This window comes from Nicotiana tomentosiformis, chromosome 7 (genome assembly GCF_000390325.3).
Source record: "Nicotiana tomentosiformis chromosome 7, ASM39032v3, whole genome shotgun sequence".
Classification (NCBI taxonomy): domain Eukaryota; kingdom Viridiplantae; phylum Streptophyta; class Magnoliopsida; order Solanales; family Solanaceae; genus Nicotiana; species Nicotiana tomentosiformis.
In genome coordinates this window covers 84,414,950-84,432,233 of record NC_090818.1, presented here as the reverse complement: position 1 = coordinate 84,432,233, position 17,284 = coordinate 84,414,950, and the positions used below count along the sequence as shown (strand labels likewise).

The 17,284-nt window shown below is 42.0% G+C and overlaps 1 protein-coding gene across 1 annotated transcript; it reads left to right on the top strand.

The window, feature by feature from the left end:
* Window positions 1-231: 231 nt before the first annotated feature.
* On the top strand, window positions 232-1,101 carry LOC138895923 (uncharacterized). Its single transcript, XM_070180681.1, has one exon. It carries the CDS (start codon window positions 232-234, stop codon window positions 1,099-1,101), a length of 870 nt encoding a protein of 289 aa, XP_070036782.1.
* The last annotated feature ends 16,183 nt before the right edge of the window (window positions 1,102-17,284 follow it).

Here is a 17,284-nt window from a genome sequence, read left to right as displayed (position 1 = left end):
TCATCTCGTCATGGTATGGGCTATGTGATCCACCCAGTTCATTCAACACTTATAGCTTCTAGCAGTGCTCCGGTGGTATCGAGGTCCCAGGTTGCACACTTTTCTCAACCACTTTCTAGTGCACATCTTACACGGGGTGCCAGCAGCAGTCAGTCCAGCCGACCAGGCACGAGCCAGTCCCATCCGCCACATCTTACGAGAGATTACTTTGAGTGTGTTGATACCCACCACATGGTCAGAGATTGCCCCAGACTCAGTTGGGGTGCACCTTCCCAAGCTACGCAAGCTCCACGAATTCAGTCGGGTCTGCAGACTTCTCAGGCCATGATTGCTGCCCCAGTTGTCGCTCCACCTACACAGCTAGCTAGAGGTGGAGATCGGGCAGGTAAAGGTCGCCCTAGAAGGGGAGGCCAGCCCAGATATTATACTCTTCCTGCTAGGACTGAGGCGGTTGCCTCAGACTCAATCATTTCAGGTATTGTTCTGGTCTGTCATAGATATGCATCAGTCTTATTTGATCCAGGCTCCACTTATTCCTATGTATCATATTACTTTGCTCCATATTTGGGTATATCCCATGATTTCTTGAGTTCTTCTATTTATGTGTCCATACCTGTAGGAGATTCCATTGTTGTTGATCGTATGTATCGGTTGTGTTTAGTTGTTCTTGGTGGTTTTGAGACCAGAGTTGATCTGTTGTTAGTTAGTATGGTAGACTTTGATATTATTTTGCGCATGGACTGGTTATTGCCCTATCATGATATTCTTGATTGTCACACCAAGATTGTGACGATGGCTATGCCAGGTTTGCCACGGTTAGAGTGGAGGGGTGCATTAGATTATGTGCCTAGCAGGGTTATATCATTTCTAAAGGCTCAGCGGATGGTTGAGAAGGGCTGTAATGCTTATCTAGCCTTTGTGCGAGATGTCAGTGATGATACTCTTGCCGTTGAGTCAGTTCCGATAGCGAGGGGCTTTCCAGATGTATTCCCAGCAGATCTTCCGGGCATGCTGCCCGATAGGGATATTGATTTTGGCATTGACTTGTTGCTGGGCACTCAGCCCATTTCTATTCCACCATATCGTATGGCCCCAGCATAGCTGAAAGAGTTAAATGAGCAGTTACAGGAGTTGCTTCATAAGGGATTTATTCGGCCTAGTGTGTCACCGTGGGGTGCTTAGGTCTTGTTTGTGAAGAAGAAAGATCGTACTATGCGCATGTGTATTGATTATTGTTAGTTGAACAAGGTTACGGTGAAGAACATGTATCCATTACCACGCATTGATGACCTATTTGATCAGCTACAGGGTGCCAGAGTGTTCTCCAAGGTTGATTTATGGTCAGGTTATCATCAGTTGAAGATTCGGGATCCAGATATTCTGAATACTACCTTAAGGACTCAGTATGGTCACTACGAGTTCCTCGTGATGTCTTTCGGGATGACCAAGCCCCAGCAACATTTATGCACCTGATGAACAGTGTATTTCCTTATCTTGATTTATTCATCATTGGGTTTATTAAAGACATTCCAGTATACTCCCACAGTCAGGAAGATCATGAACAACACTTGAGGATTGTGCTCCATACCTTGAGAGAGAAGAAGTTATATGCAAAGTTCTCAAAGTGTGAATTCTGGCTTGATTCAGTGGCATTTTTGGGTCATGTGGTGTCGAGTAATAGGATCAAAGTAGATCCGAAGAAGATTGAAGCAATGGAGAGTTGGCCCAAACCGTCTTCAGCTATTGAGATTTAGAGTTTTCTTGGTTTAACCGAATATTACGGTTGATTCATAGAGGGTTTCGCATATATTGCTGCACCAATGACCAGATTGACCCCGAAGGGTGCTCCTTTCAGATGGACCGAGGAGTATGAGGAAAGCTTTCAAAAGCTCAAGACTACTTTGACCACACCCCTAGTATTGGTGTTTCCTATGGGCTCGGGGTCTTATACTATGTATTGTGATGTGTCATGTGTTAGCCTTGGCGCGGTGTTGATGCAAAATAGTAGGGTGATTGCCTACGCGTCTCGACAGTTGAAAACTCATGAGAAGAACTATCCAGTCCACGATTTGGAGTTGGCAGCCATTGTTCGTGTATTGAAGATATGGCGGCATTATTTGTACGGTGTCCCTTGTGAGGTCTTTACCGACCATCGGATTCTACAATATCTGTTCAAACAAAAGGATCTTAACTTGCGGCAGCGAAGATGGTTAGAGTTGCTTAAGGACAATGATATCACCATTCTATATCATCCCGGGAAGGCCAATGTGGTGGCCGATGCCTTGCTTGTGTGGTTTCTCGGTCTTCTCTATATGATCGCATCAGAGAGCGTCAGTATGGCGACCCCCATCTGCTTGTCCTCAAGGACACGGTTCAGCACGGCAATGCCAATGAGGTCACTATATGGGTTGACAGTGTGTTACGGATGCAAGGCAGGCTATGTGTGCCCAATATGGATGGTTTGCGTGAGTTGATTCTCCAGGAGGCTCACAGTCCGCAGTACTCCATTCATCTGGGTGCCGCCAAGCTGTATTAGGACTTGAGGCAACACTATTGGTGGAGGAGAATGAAGAAGGACATAGTGGAGTATTTAGCTCGGTGCCTAAACTGTCAGCAGGTGAAGCATGAGCATCAACGGCCATGTGGATTGCTTTAGAGGCTAGAGATCCCAGAGTGGAAATATGAGCGGGTTACTATGGATTTTGTTATTGGGCTCCCACGGACTCAGAGGAAGTTTGATGCAGTATGAGTGATTGTGGATAGGTTGACCAAGTCGGCTCATTTCATTCTAGTGGCAGTTATATATTCTTCAGAGTGGTTAGCTGAGATCTACATCCGAGAGATTGTCCGTCTTCACGGTGTGCCCGAGTCTATCATTTTTGATCGAGGTACGCAATTTACCTCACACTTCTAGAGGGTCGTGTAGCGTGAGTTAGGCATGCAGTTTGAGTTTAGTACAACATTTCATCCCCGGACAGACAGGCTATTCGAGCTCACTATTTAGATATTGGAGGATATGCTTCGCGCATGTGTTATGGATTGCGGGGGTTCTTGGGATCAATTTTTTCCGCTCGCGGAGTTTGCCTACAATAACAACTACCAGTCTAGCATTCAGATGGCTCCTTATAGGGTATTATATGGGAGGCGGTGCCGTTCTCCAGTTGGATGGTTAGAGTCGGGGGAGGCTCAGTTGTTGGGTACAGATTTAGTACAGGATGCCTTGGATAAGGTCAAGATAATTTAGGATTGACTTCGCACTGCTCAGTCTAGGCAGAAGAGTTATGCTGACTGTAGAGTTCGTGACGTTGCATTCATCGTTGGGGAGCGGGTCTTGCTTCGGGTTTTGCCTATGAAGGGCGTTATGGAGTTTGGAAAGAAGGGAAAGTTGAGCCCTAGGTATATCGGACCTTTTGAAATTCTTGAGAGGATTGGAAAGGTGGCCAATAAGCTCGTACTGCCACCTAGTTTATCAGCAGTCCATCCAGTGTTCCATGTGTCCATGCTCCGGAAGTATCACACTGATCCGTCCCATGTGTTAGATTTCAGCTTAGTTCAATTGTACAAGGATTTGACTTATGAGGAGGAGTCGATAGCTATTCTTGCCAGACAGGTCTGGTAGTTGAGTTGTAAGAGTTATCCTTCAGTTTGAGTGTAGTGGAGAGGTCAGCTGATCAAGGCAGCCACGTGGGAGTCTATGTCGGACATGCGGAGTAGATATCCATACCTTTTCACTAGTCCGGGTATTTTTCTATGTCCGTTCGAGGACGAACGTTTATTTTAGAGGTGGAGAATGTGATGACCCGTTAGGTCATTTATAGTTTTAACCCTCAATTCTGTGTTTCAAAATCACGATTAGCTTCGTTTAGCCTTTCTCGATTTGCGTGTGCAGTCCGCATCTTTTTTGGAAGGTTTTTATGTGAAAAAATAGACAAAAATGTGAAATCATGCTTTAAAAACTCATTTGAGCCAACTTTGGTCAATGTTTTGAGCAAACGGACCCGAATCAGTGTTTTGACGGTCCCGTTGGGTCCGTATCGTGATTTGGGGCGTATGTCCGGAATCGAATTCGAAAGTCCTTAGCTTGAATTATCGCCATTTGTTGAAAATTAGAAGTTTAAAGGTTTAAAGAAATCCCATGTTTGACCGTAGTTTGACTTTATTACTACCAGGTTTGGATCATGGTTCCAGAACTTGGTATAAGTTCTTTATAGTAATTATGACTTGTCTGCAAAATTTGGTGCAAAACGAAGTTGATTTGATGTGATTCGGACGCCCTATTGTGAAATTGAAAGTTCTTATGTTTCTTTGAAAATCTCATTCGTTTTGGTGTCCTATTCATAGTTATAGGCCTTATTTTGGTGTTTTGATCATGCGAGCGAGTTCGTATGATGTTTTTGGACTTGTGTGCATGTTTTGGTTTGAGCCCCGAGGGCTCGGGTGAGTTTCAGATAGGCTTCAGAGTGGTTTTGGACTTAGGAAAAATAGCTGGTGCATCTATTTTTGGTGCAGGCTTCACATCTCGTAGTTGCGAGGTCTGGGTTCGCGTTTGCGAAGTTGAGCCAAGCTTGCTGGGTTCGCATTTGCGAACCCAGTGTTCGCATTTGCGATCACTTTGGTCGCATTTGTGAAGGTCCAATGTTCGCAATTGCGATGATAGTAGAGATGGGAAGGTCTTCGCATTTGCGAGTGATTCTTTGCATTTTCGGTGTTTGCATTTGCGAACCCCATGTCACAAATGCGACATCTGCAACTAGACAAATAGATAAGGGACAGGATGTTTGAGTTCATTCTCACATTTTTGAACCCTAGACTCGGTATGAGATGACTTGGAGAGGGGATTTTCACCTACAACCCTTAGGTAAGTAATTATAATCTATTTCTAATCATATTTCATTAACTTATCTTAGATTTTAACATATAAATCATGTGAATTAAAGTAGAAATTTATGAAACTTTGTCAAGTTTTTGAAAAATAAGAAACTGAGTTTTAGAGTCGATTTGGACTCGGATTTTGAAACTAATCATATATATGAACTCGTGGGGTCATGAGTAGATGAAATCTACCAATGGACTCGGGTTTCGACCGGGCGTGCCCCGGGTTGACTTTTGTTGACTTTTTGGGAAAAGTGTAAAACTCTTAACATTATCTATTGCAATTGAATTTCCTAGCATTGTTTGATGTTATTGATTCGAGTTTGGTTAAATTTGAGCTATGTGGAGGCAAACTTTATGGGAAAAGCTATTTCTGAGTTGTGAATTGTCCTATTTGAGGTAAGTGTCTTGCCTAACTTTATGTGGGGGAACTACCCCTTAGGATTGGTATTGTTGATTCAATTGTGCTAGGTGAAATCCATGTACGCAAGGTGACGAGTGGGTATACGGCTGGTATGTAGTATTTGACTCATTTAGGATACTTAGATTATTTCCATGCTTTAATTAGATGTCATGTTATGTTCTAGATTCTCATAGTTAAATCATCCTTAATTATGTTAGACTATCCTTAAATGCTTTAGTTGAATTGTTTAGAAATTGTTGTACATTTTACTTGCTAAATTTATCACATGCTTTAGTTGAACTTGTTGCCCCTTTATTGACACATGATATCTCTTCGTTGTTAATTATCATTGTTGAATTAATTGTTCATGTTTCCCTTTACTTGTTGATTTCCGTTACTTGATACTCATTGTCGAAGATTGTTTCCTTTATTGTGAGATAGCCTTATCAAATATTGTGGTAACACGTTGTTCTTCCCATTTTTGAGTTATTTTATGTTGAGGTTATGGAAGTTATTAATACGTGGAGGCGATGTTGGTTATTGTTGAGACATCTATTCTATTGAGCATCTTCTATCCATTAGTGTTGTTGATATTCTCGTATACGTTGTGTTGGAGCCATGGGCTATTGTTGTGGAAACATTGATAGTGTTGTTATTGGCAAGTTGTGATATGTGGGCACTTGTGGTGCGATGTTGTTATTGTGACATGATGTTGATGCGCATGGGGCGGTATAAGGTTTGGGTTGAGGTGCATGCGATGGTATAAGGTGGGACTTATGTGCGTGTTGCTTGTAGGGGAACTACGTTAAGCCACTCAGCATCATAAGGTGGGCTAAAATGCGTGTAGCTATTTTTTGAAAACTATTTTCAAAACCTCTTTTCAAATGTAAGGCTCTCTAGGCGGCATAAGGAAGGATTGTGATTTAAATTTGAGAAATGTGAACACGAGGTGGTACCTCGGTTGTTATTCTTGATTATACGAGGCGGTACCTCGGTTTGATTTCCTTATACATGAGGCGGTATCTCATTGTGTTTCTTACTGTTATTTCATTTTGCAAAGTGCCGTGGAAGGAATATTTCTTGTTACTGCATTCATTATCATTCTAGTACTTGTAGTCTGTACATGATCTTTGTATCACTTTAGCTGTTCCTTTCATGCTATTTCTACTGTTGATTTTCCCGGTTTTAGATCATGTTGTCATCTTGTTCCGTATTAGTTGCTTCCCACTTTATATCCGTATTTCATTTTATACTATCTATTTCATATCCTAGTAGGTGTCTTGACCTGGCCTCGTCACTACTATACTGAGGTTAGGCTTGATACTTACTGGGTACCGTTGTAGCATACTTATACTATACTTCTGCACATTTTATTTTTGTGCAGATCCAGGTACGTCTTCTCGTGCCGGTAGATAGAGATTCCCGTTAGCTGTTCTTTTAGACTTCAAGGTATGCCTGCTCGGCGTCCGCAAGCCTCAGAGTCACCTTCCTTTATCCTCGTTTATAGTTGTATTTTTTTCCAGACATTGATGTAGTAGTTATTTTCGTTACACTCTATAGAGCTTATGACTTAGTTCCACCGGTTTTGGCTTGTGAGATTCTATTTACAGACGGTTTATCTATTATTTAGTCGTTTTCAGTATCTTGTAATTTCATATCTGTTCAGTGGTTGCTATTTGTTAGGCTTACCTAGTCGTAGTGACTAAGTGCCATCACGACATTCTTCGGAGGAAATTTGGGTCATGACAACAGCTGATACCGAGCACTCACATGCGCATACAAGTGAGTGGAATGAATCCAAAGAGATACGCTTCAAGTTGAATCAATGCCACACTATAAGGAAAGAAGATGGGAAGTTTATCCCAAATGCCATGTAGTCTCTCGAATATAGGTATGTACGTCATCTTACTGGTCTACAAGACTCTACTAGACACTTGCTCATGACTTGTAGAACCTATGAACCTAGAGCTCTAATACTAACTTGCCACCACCTAAAATCCATCCAGTCGTACTGGCACCTAACCAAACCCGCTAGGTAAGTCAAATGACATTCAACATAACTCTATTAGGATAACAAGAGTCAATAATTAAAATAACTGAACTTTCTGTACAAAATCCCAAAGATTGGTAACACAAATCATGAGCTTCTAAGACTAAGAATTTTACAAGACTAGTATGAAATAAATACATCATCTGTTCGAAATATACATATACAGATTTGAAAATCTAGAGCTACCAAGGACAGGTGTCAGCTATATCCGGAATTTAGGTACATCTTCAATGCCAGCTCCTGCCATACAATGCCATATCAGCTCCAAGATCTACATGCAAGGTGCAGATGTGTAGTATGAGTAATACTGACCCCATGTACTCAATGAGTAACAACTTAACCTTAGGTTGAAAGAAGTGACGAGCTCGGAAGATAGTCAGAGTCCAACATCAATAGCCGATAAAAGTTCATAACAGTATAGTGAAGACAGCAAAGATATATAACTCAGGTGATGTAATTCCCAACTCGTTCTCAGATACGAAAAAGCATGCTTTTCAAGTATAACAGTCGCAACCTAAATCTTACCCCTGAATTCAATTAAACATGAGTTTATCAAAAGAACTGTGTTTTTCCTAATTTACAACATCAGATAAGACTTATCATTTACCAGTTAGCATGAGGAAAATGCACCTCTATGTCTACATGTCAAATATACATGTCAAGTTCTCAAGTGTCATATCATTACCTAGCATGAGAATGGTACATCTCTATACCTACATGCCAAGAATGCATGTCAAGTAATCAAAAGTCATATCACAACCTAGCATGAGAATGGTACATCTCTATGCCCACATGCCAAGAATATATGTCAAGAAATCTGTTGTACAGTGGAAACATTAGATACACACAATCTTAGCACACTCCAGGTGCCTGGCTCAAATTCCCAAATGATAACACCGTGGATCCATCAACTAATCACACTTAGTATTATACGGGTGCCTAGCATAACTGCCCATCATCGAGCACGTGTATATAATACTGTGCCTGCGCTCACTGTTGGCATGTCAGATTTCAGAGGGGCGGATCCTACCCAAGCGCTAATCATAATCACATATCCCAAATAGTGGGGCCTAGAGCACGAGTAGCCTCAAATCAGTACAATATAGCCCAATATGGGACCTGGCATACACGTCACCTCAATTTCAATGTAAACACTACGGGGCGCAAATCCAATCCAAATATCCAAATTAGTATGGCTCTATGGCCCACATCGGTCATCAATTCGCTCACATCTCAATATGTAAACATCTCATAGAAACATGATACATAAATATAACACGGAGTATCACAAAATGCCTTAAATACAGTCCAAAATTGTGTCACGTACACGGACACCAATAACACATGAGATAACATATCAAAAGTGCACATATATATATATATATATATATATATATATATATATATAACTATCATGATTGTACAGTATGACTACGACTAAGGAAAATAGCTTAACATGGCGAAAATAGCCCTATCATGTATCAAACAATTAAGCAGATGGTCTAGACATGATTTCTAGCATGGATAGTATCCCACATAGTCACATAAATGGAAAAAACATGACATCAAAGAAGCATAAAATCAAAACAAGGCATATAATAGCCTTCAAATACCAGGATCATGAATACCTCGGTGCACGCACCCACGCACGTCACCTAGCACGTGCGTCACCCCTAACCCATATCAAATATCATAGTTCTCAGGGATATCTACCCTCAAATCCAAGTTTAGATATGTTACTGTCACGCCCCAAAACCGTGGAGCGCGACCGGCGCTTAACCGAGTGAACCCGACCGAGCAAGCCTGTTAGATTTCTTCTACCCAAACTCATTCATGAATAAAGAGAATATATGTTTTCCTTAATTAAACAATAAAGTGGTCGTGTCTGCAATTATCAATTTCTTACCATAAGTTTCACCATTTTTAAAGTCTTAAATGGACAAGTAATACAACCACAACATAGCATAGTTTGTCTTTCCCAGTACCAATACACAACCCACACTATGTCTACGGATCCTCTATAGATAAAGAAGAGTACAATGATAATGCCGGTAATAAGGCCCCGGCTATACCTCAACCATAATACATAAAGAACAAAAGATACATGACCCCGGGATGAAGTGGGGCTCACCAAGTCAACTGGAAGAAGGTGTACTGCTATCACTGATCAATGTCTCCTGTTGTGGAACCACCTGCATCCATTTAAAGATGCAGTACCCCCGACAAAAGGGATGTTAGTACCGTCGAATAGTACTAGTATGAAAACTAAACACCAATTTAAGAATTTAGAAATACAAGATAATTATGATGAACCACTGCGGCAATAGAATAATATAGATAATCGTCTCAACCATAGCAAGCTCATTAAAAGCTATAAATAACATTTATAGGATTTAAGATGAGATCCTCTGTAACCATCTTCACACAAAGCGGCCCCGCCGCCTCACCCGATGTATGCAGGTGGAGGTGTACGTACAATACCACAACTCTAATCAAGCGGCCCTGCCGCCTCACCCCAATGTATGCGGGTGGATGTATAACCACAGTACCAAGAACCTACACAAAGCGGCTATGCCACCTCACCCCAATGTATGCGGGTGAAAATGCATCAACGATACCAATACCAACACAAAGAGGCTATGCCGTCTCACCCCAATGTATGCGGGTGGTGGTGCCACAACAACCAAAACTATACATAAAGCGGTCGTACCGCCTCACCCCAATGTAAGCGGGTGGAGGTGCAGATCCAAAATACCATAATCCCTACACAAAACGGTCATGCCGCCTCACCCCAATATATATGCGGGTGGAGGTATATCACAATCACTATCCTTATACCATAATCCCCACATAAAGCGGTCATGCCGCCTCACCCCAATGTATGCAGGTGGAGGTGTATCACAATCACAATCTCTACAAAACTTGGCATAATAACTTTCACATAAATCACAACTTGAAATTATAACATGTGGATACGTAATCCATAGTTTGGGACACAGCCTCAATTTATAATGCAATATGATAAGAGCATTTGAAACATGAATTGAACATATATCTTCATCACAAAACTTATCAGAATACTCCATTTATAATCAATATCTCAGAACTTACAAGGATATTGGGAATTCCAATTCTTAAAGAAGAGTTTAGCCAACATGCCTCAATTGAGCTTCCTTAAACTCTAAAACGTTCCGGAATTCTTAGCAACTTCATTCTATTTTAGAAATATAACAAATTGAACCAAGATTAGGAAGATGATTATGGTTCTAGCTCATTTGAGCATTTTATCAAACATTAGGTGTGCATTAAGGTTTCAAAGTCCTTTTATGGAGGATTCCACCATCCCACAACCCAATCTTTACCATGCTTAGTTAAACAATCATCCTACACCCCTTGATATCACATGCATGTAAAATAAACAACTCACATGCCCAAAAGTTATCTTGCAAATTACCCATTTTCAGATAATTTCAAAATTAGGGTTTAGGGTGTATAATCTTACCTTTAGGATGAAGACCTAGTGAATTTTCCCTTCTTAATTTTCCAAAACTTGGGCAAGAATTGAAGGACAATTATTGGATAACACCTTCTCACTCTAGGGCACCCTCTCTCACTCTAAAATGTCAGATAATAGCTCAAAAATAACCTAAAGAGTGTATTTAACGAAATAGGGTCGGGTTTTAAAAATCCAAAAATGGAGCTCCGGAACAAGGTATGCGATCCCATAACCGATATGCGGACCGCATATCGGTCGCATAGTTGGTTACAAAATAGCCAAAAGAACTGTCTGTGTATGCGGTCACTATGCGGTCCGCATAACCGTTATGCGGTCGCATAATGCACCGCGTAACAGTTATGCGGTCGCATAGTCGACCGCATAATTTCTTCCAATTGGCCCAATTATCTGTCTCACTCTGCGGCCATTATGCGGTCCGCAGAGTGATTCTGCGGTCGCATAATGGATCGCAGAAATGCGCTTTTCTGCCAAAAAGTTTTCTTTACTTTCCGGTGTATCCTCAAACATGTAAGCCTAGTCCGACACCATAAAATATTATTTTCTTTGCAAACTTTACCGGGTTTACCACTTAAGTACTTTAAAATTTTTCGGGGTGTTACATTCTCCCCCGCTTAGGATCATTCGTCCTCGAATGACGGTAAAAATCCGTCATTAGCATCTTATGCAACTTAGTTTGTTTTATACCACAAACTAGCAACCCCAAATTTGACTAACTCCCTAAATTTTCAAAAATTTCGCCAGAGTTTCCCTTGTAATTAGGCCTATCCATTTGTCAGAGAGCCCCAGAAACACATCCTAACAACATATACATAATCCAACAACGTAATATAATACAAAACAACACCAACGGTGGCCTCACAAGCGATTATATTACCAGAACGGAACACCCTTAACGCCATATGTACAAGTCATACATATTTCATAGGAATATCCCTTAGTATTTTTATAAGGCACAACTCTTAATTACATGGTTATTCAAATAAATAAGGATACTTTTTCTTCATTTCTTCTTCGGCCTCCCATGTAGCCTCTTCAACCTGTTGGTTTCACCATAGCACTTTCACGGATGCAATTTCTTTGTTTCACAACTTTTGGACTTCCCGATCAATAATAGAAACTGGAATCTCTTCATAAGTCAATTCTTCATTTACCTTAATAGTCTCAACCGGAACAATGACTGTCGGGTCTCCAACTACTTTCTTTAACATAGACACATGAAACACCGGGTGTACTAATGACATCTCAGGTGGTAGCTCAAGCTTGTATGCTACCTCACCGATCCTCTGAATGATTTTGTACGGTCCGACATAACTTAGACTCAATTTCCCTTTCTTACCAAATCGCATTACACCCTTCATGGGGGAAACTTTCAAAAATACCCAATCATCTTCTTTGAATTCCAAATCTCTACGACGAACATCCGAATAGGATTTCTGACAACTCTGAGTAGTCTTCAAACACTCCTTAATGATTTTAACTTTTTCCATAGCCTGATGCACGAGGTCCGGCCCTATCAACTCTGTTTCCCCAATTTCGAACCACCCAATGGGAGATCTACATCTCCTACCATATAAAAGCCTCGAACGGTGCCATTTGAATGCTAGCATGATAACTATTGTTATATGCAAATTCTATGAGTGGTAAATGATCATCCCAGCTACCTTTGAAGTCTATAACACAAGCAACAACATATCCTCAAGAGTCTGAATAGTTCGCTCAGCCTGCCCATCAGTCTGCGGGTGAAAGGCTGTACCTAGATTCACTTGAGTACCCAAACCTTGCTGAAATTTCTTCCAAAACTTAGCAGTGAATTGTGCCCCCGATCAGAATTGATGGAAATTGGGGTACCATGCAACCTGACTATTTCTTTGATATACAACTGAGCATATTGCTCCACTATGTCGGTAGACTTAATCGGCAAAAAGTGTGCTGATTTTGTGAGTCGATCCACAATCACCCAAATTGAGTCAAACTTGCACGGAGTGCGCGGTAATCCTACCACAAAGTCCATATTAATCATTTTCCATTTTCACATTGGAATTTCTATGTTCTGTGCCAACCCACTGGGCCTTTGGTGTTCGGCCTTCACTTGCTGACAATTTGGACATCTTTCCAAAAAATCTGCCACATTCCTCTTCATATCATTCCACCAATAGACTTCCTTAAGATCATGATATATTTTCGTAGAACCTGGGTGCACGGAATACCTAGAAGTGTGAGCTTCAGTCATAATTCTTTCCCGGAGACCATCCACATTTGGAACACAGAGTCGCCCTTGGTACCTTAGTGTACCATCATCCATGCCAAGAGAAAAGGCCATGGTCTTATGATTATGAATCCCCTCTTTCAACTGCACCAACAATGGATCGTTGTATTGCTTCTCTTTGACTTCCACAACAAGCGATAATTCAACCCTATTTTGCACAATTACCCCTCCTTCACTAGAGTCCCCAAGACGAACTCCCAAACTAGCGAATCGGTGAACTTCCTTGGCTAATGGCCTCTGATATGCCTCCAAGTGAGCCAAACTACCCATAGATTTCTGGCTAAGAGCATCAGCCACAACATTGACCTTTCCCGGATAATATAGAATATCAATGTCGTAGTCCTTGAATAACTCAAACCATCTTCTCTGCCTCAGATTCAATTCCTTCTGCTTGAAAATATATTGAAGGCTCTTATGGTCCGTGAATATATCAACATGGACCCCATATAAATAATGATGCCATATTTTCAATGCAAATACCACTGCCGCAAGTTCTAAATCATGTGTTGGATAGTTCTTCTCATGATTCTTTAGTTGCCTAGAAGCATAAATTATCACCTTCCCATGTTGCATTAATACACACCCAAGCCCGATTCTTGAAGCATCACAATATACCACAAATCCATCTATACCCACTGGTAGAGTCAACACCGGCGCGTTAGTCAATCTTGCTTTCAATTCCTGGAAACTCTTTTCACAAGCATCTGAGCATTGGAACTTAATTGCCTTCTGTGTCAGTTTAGTCAATGGAGAGGCAAGAGTAGAAAACCGCTCCACAAACTTTCTATAATATCCAGCTAAGCCTAAGAAACTGTGAATCTCTGTTGTAGTTGTAGGCCTCGGCCAATTCTTCATTGTTGCAATTTTTTGAGGATCAACCTTAATTCCCTCACTAGAAACTACATGACCCAAGAATATGACTGATTCAAGCCAAAATTCACACTTTGAAAACTTTGCATATAATTGGTGCTGATGTAGGGTTTGCAGAACTACCCTGAGATGGTCAGCATGGTCCTCCTGACTTCGTGAATATACAAGAATATCGTCAATGAACACTATCACAAAGGAGTCGAGGAATGGCTTAAAAACGTGATTCATAAGATCCATGAAGGCTGTTGGGGCATTTGTTAGCCCAAAAGACATCACCAAAAATTCAAAATGCCCATATCGGGTTTTAAAAGCTATTTTCAGAATATCCCGCTCCCTGATCTTCAATTGGTGATACCCGGATCTTAAATCAATCTTGGAGAAGTACCCGGTACCTTGCAATTGATCAAACAAGTCATCTATCCTTGGCAGTGGGTACTTATTCTTGATTGCGACCTTATTAAGTTGCTGATAGTCAATACACATTCTCAGTGACCCATCTTTCTTTCTTACAAAAAGGACCGGTGTGCCCCAAGGCGACACACTTGGCCGGATAAAACCCTTTTCTAACAAATCTCTCAGTTGTTCCTTTAGCTCCTTCAATTCTGCCGGTACCATTCTGTAGGGTAGAATAGATATAGGATGTGTGTCTGGCATCACATCAATCGCAAAATCAATCTCCCTATCTGGTGGGATCCCAGGGAGTTCATCCGGAAAGACTCCTGGAAATTCATTCACAACAGGCACAGACTCAAGTGTAGGCGCCTCAGCATCGGTGTCCGTAACCCGGACCAAATGGTAAATACATCCCTTGTTTATCATCTTTGTGGCCTTAAGGTAGGAAATAAACCTACCCTTTGGTACTACATCATCACCCTTCCACTCAATAACTGGCTCATTTGGAAGTTCGAACCTAACAGTCCTAGTTCGGCAATCAAGCTTGGCAAAACAAGAGTAAAGCCAATCCATCTCCATTATCACATCAAAATCGACAATTCTAAATTCAATAAGATCAGCCACGGTGCCCCGACCACGCAACGTGACAACAGAATCCCTATAAACCCACGCGGCCAAAATAGACTCACCAACCGGAGTAAATACACAGAACGGATCATAAAGATGTTCTGGTTCTATCCCAAATTCCATAGCAATATAAGGAGTGACATATGACAAAGTGGAACCGGGATCAATAAGAGCATATGCATCATGAGATTGGATAGTCAATATACCTATGACAACATTTGGAGAAGCCTCTGATTCCCGACGTCTCCGCATAACGTAAAATTTGCTGGGTCCTCCCGAATTTTGTGCATCACCTCTAGCTGCACCACGCCCTGCAGGTGCTGGGGTGCCTCGAGCTGGAGGTGTTGTGGATGTAGTAGTTGCAGAATTAGCTGGTTGTGCCGCGCCTTTGCCCATATTTCGGCGGGACGAGTGACAATCTCTCTGAATGTGACCCCGCAAACCACACCCATAGCATACTGGTTGGTTCATGAAACAGGACCCAAAGTGCATCCTCCCATACTTAGGGCATGGAAGCCTCCGCTGCTGAAACATTCTGTCGGGCCGACCCTGCTGGTGGGGTCCCCTGTTACCCTGACTGGGTCCAGATGACTGTGCACCTATCGAAGACTGGGTGAATGATTGGGATGATCCTGATGACCCTCCCCTGAATGCCGACCTACCACCACCACCACTGGAAGAACCACCAAAGTTGCCTGCGGACCGGGCCTTACTGCTACTCTAACACTCCATTCTGTTCTTCACTTTGCGGGTCTCTGTGGCTTGAGCAAATGCCACCATCTTACCATAGTTCATATCGGATTTCAAGGCAGCTATAGAGATCTCATTTATAACCAAGGGGCTAATGCCCTGTACAAATCGGCGCACTCTAGCCTCCATAGTGGGCAACATGTGAATAACATACTTGGACAGGCGCGCAAACTCCATATGGTACTCCCACACATTCATACTACCCTGCTTCATGCTTTCAAACTCAGCGGAACGAGCTGCCTTAGTTTCGGCAGGCAAGAAATGATCCATAAAGGTATCTGTGAACTCACCCCACCTTGCCGGAGGGCTTCCCTCCTCACGGGATTCCTCCCATAACTCAAACAAAGAATAGGCCACCCCTTTCAGGCGGTAAGAGGCCAACTCTACTCCCTCCGTCTCTGTAGCATGCATAACCCGGAGAGTTTTGTGCATCTCATCAATGAAGTCCTGGGGTCCTTCTCGGGATCAGTACCCGTAAACAATGGAGGATTTAACTGAAGAAACTTGTTCACCCTGGAACTAGCGGATTCTCCTGGATGACTGGAAGGAGTAGGCCCAACACTCGATCTCTGGGCCTGAGAAGCCACTATATGTGGCAACATTTGTATGGCTCCCCTAATATCAATATCAGACACACCAGAATCGGAAGCGAGAGCTGGAGATGGAACTAGAATATCAGTTGGAGGAACTGTTGCACCTTCTGTAGGTGTAGGGACAGGTGCAGTCTGATCAGTTGTAGTAGAGTTAGGCAGTGTAGTAACTGGAGGAATATTTTCACTCCTCGGGTGCTCACCTGCATCATCAATTATAGGGTCAACTGTCACTCATGGGGTGACATTGGCTCTTTGGCCAGCTCTTGCCTTCTTCTTAGGTGCCATGTACTCAAAATTAGAGCAATGCAGGAGTTAAAGGAGAAACAGTCTTACAACCAGCTTTATCGCACGATAGAGAACATGAAAGAAGGGTATTATTCTTAAATGACCATGTTGCATCCTAATTATAGATGTGGTCGACAACACACCGATAATAAGGACTCTACTAAACATGACTCCGAGATATCCTAGGACACTTTAAAACCTTAGGCTCTGATACCAAGTTTGTCATGCCCCAAAACCGTGGAGCGCGACCGGAGCTCAACCGAGTAAACCCGACCGAGCAAGCATGTTAGAATTTTTCTACCCAAATTCATTCATGAATAAAGAGAATATATGTTTTCCTTAATTAAACAATAAAGTGGTCGTGTCTGCAATTATCAATTTCTTACCATAATTTTCACCATTTTTAAAGTCTCAAATGGACAAGTAATACAACCACAACATAGCATAATTTGTCTTTCCCAGTACCAATACACAACCCACACTATGTCTACGGAGCCTCTAAAGATAAAGAAGAGTACAATGATAATGCCGGCAACAATGCCCCGGCTATACCTCAACCATAATACATCAATTATGCCTCGCCAAGTCAGCTAGGAAGAAGGTGTACTACTATCACTGATCAATGTCTCCTGTTGTGGAACCACCTGTATCCATTTAA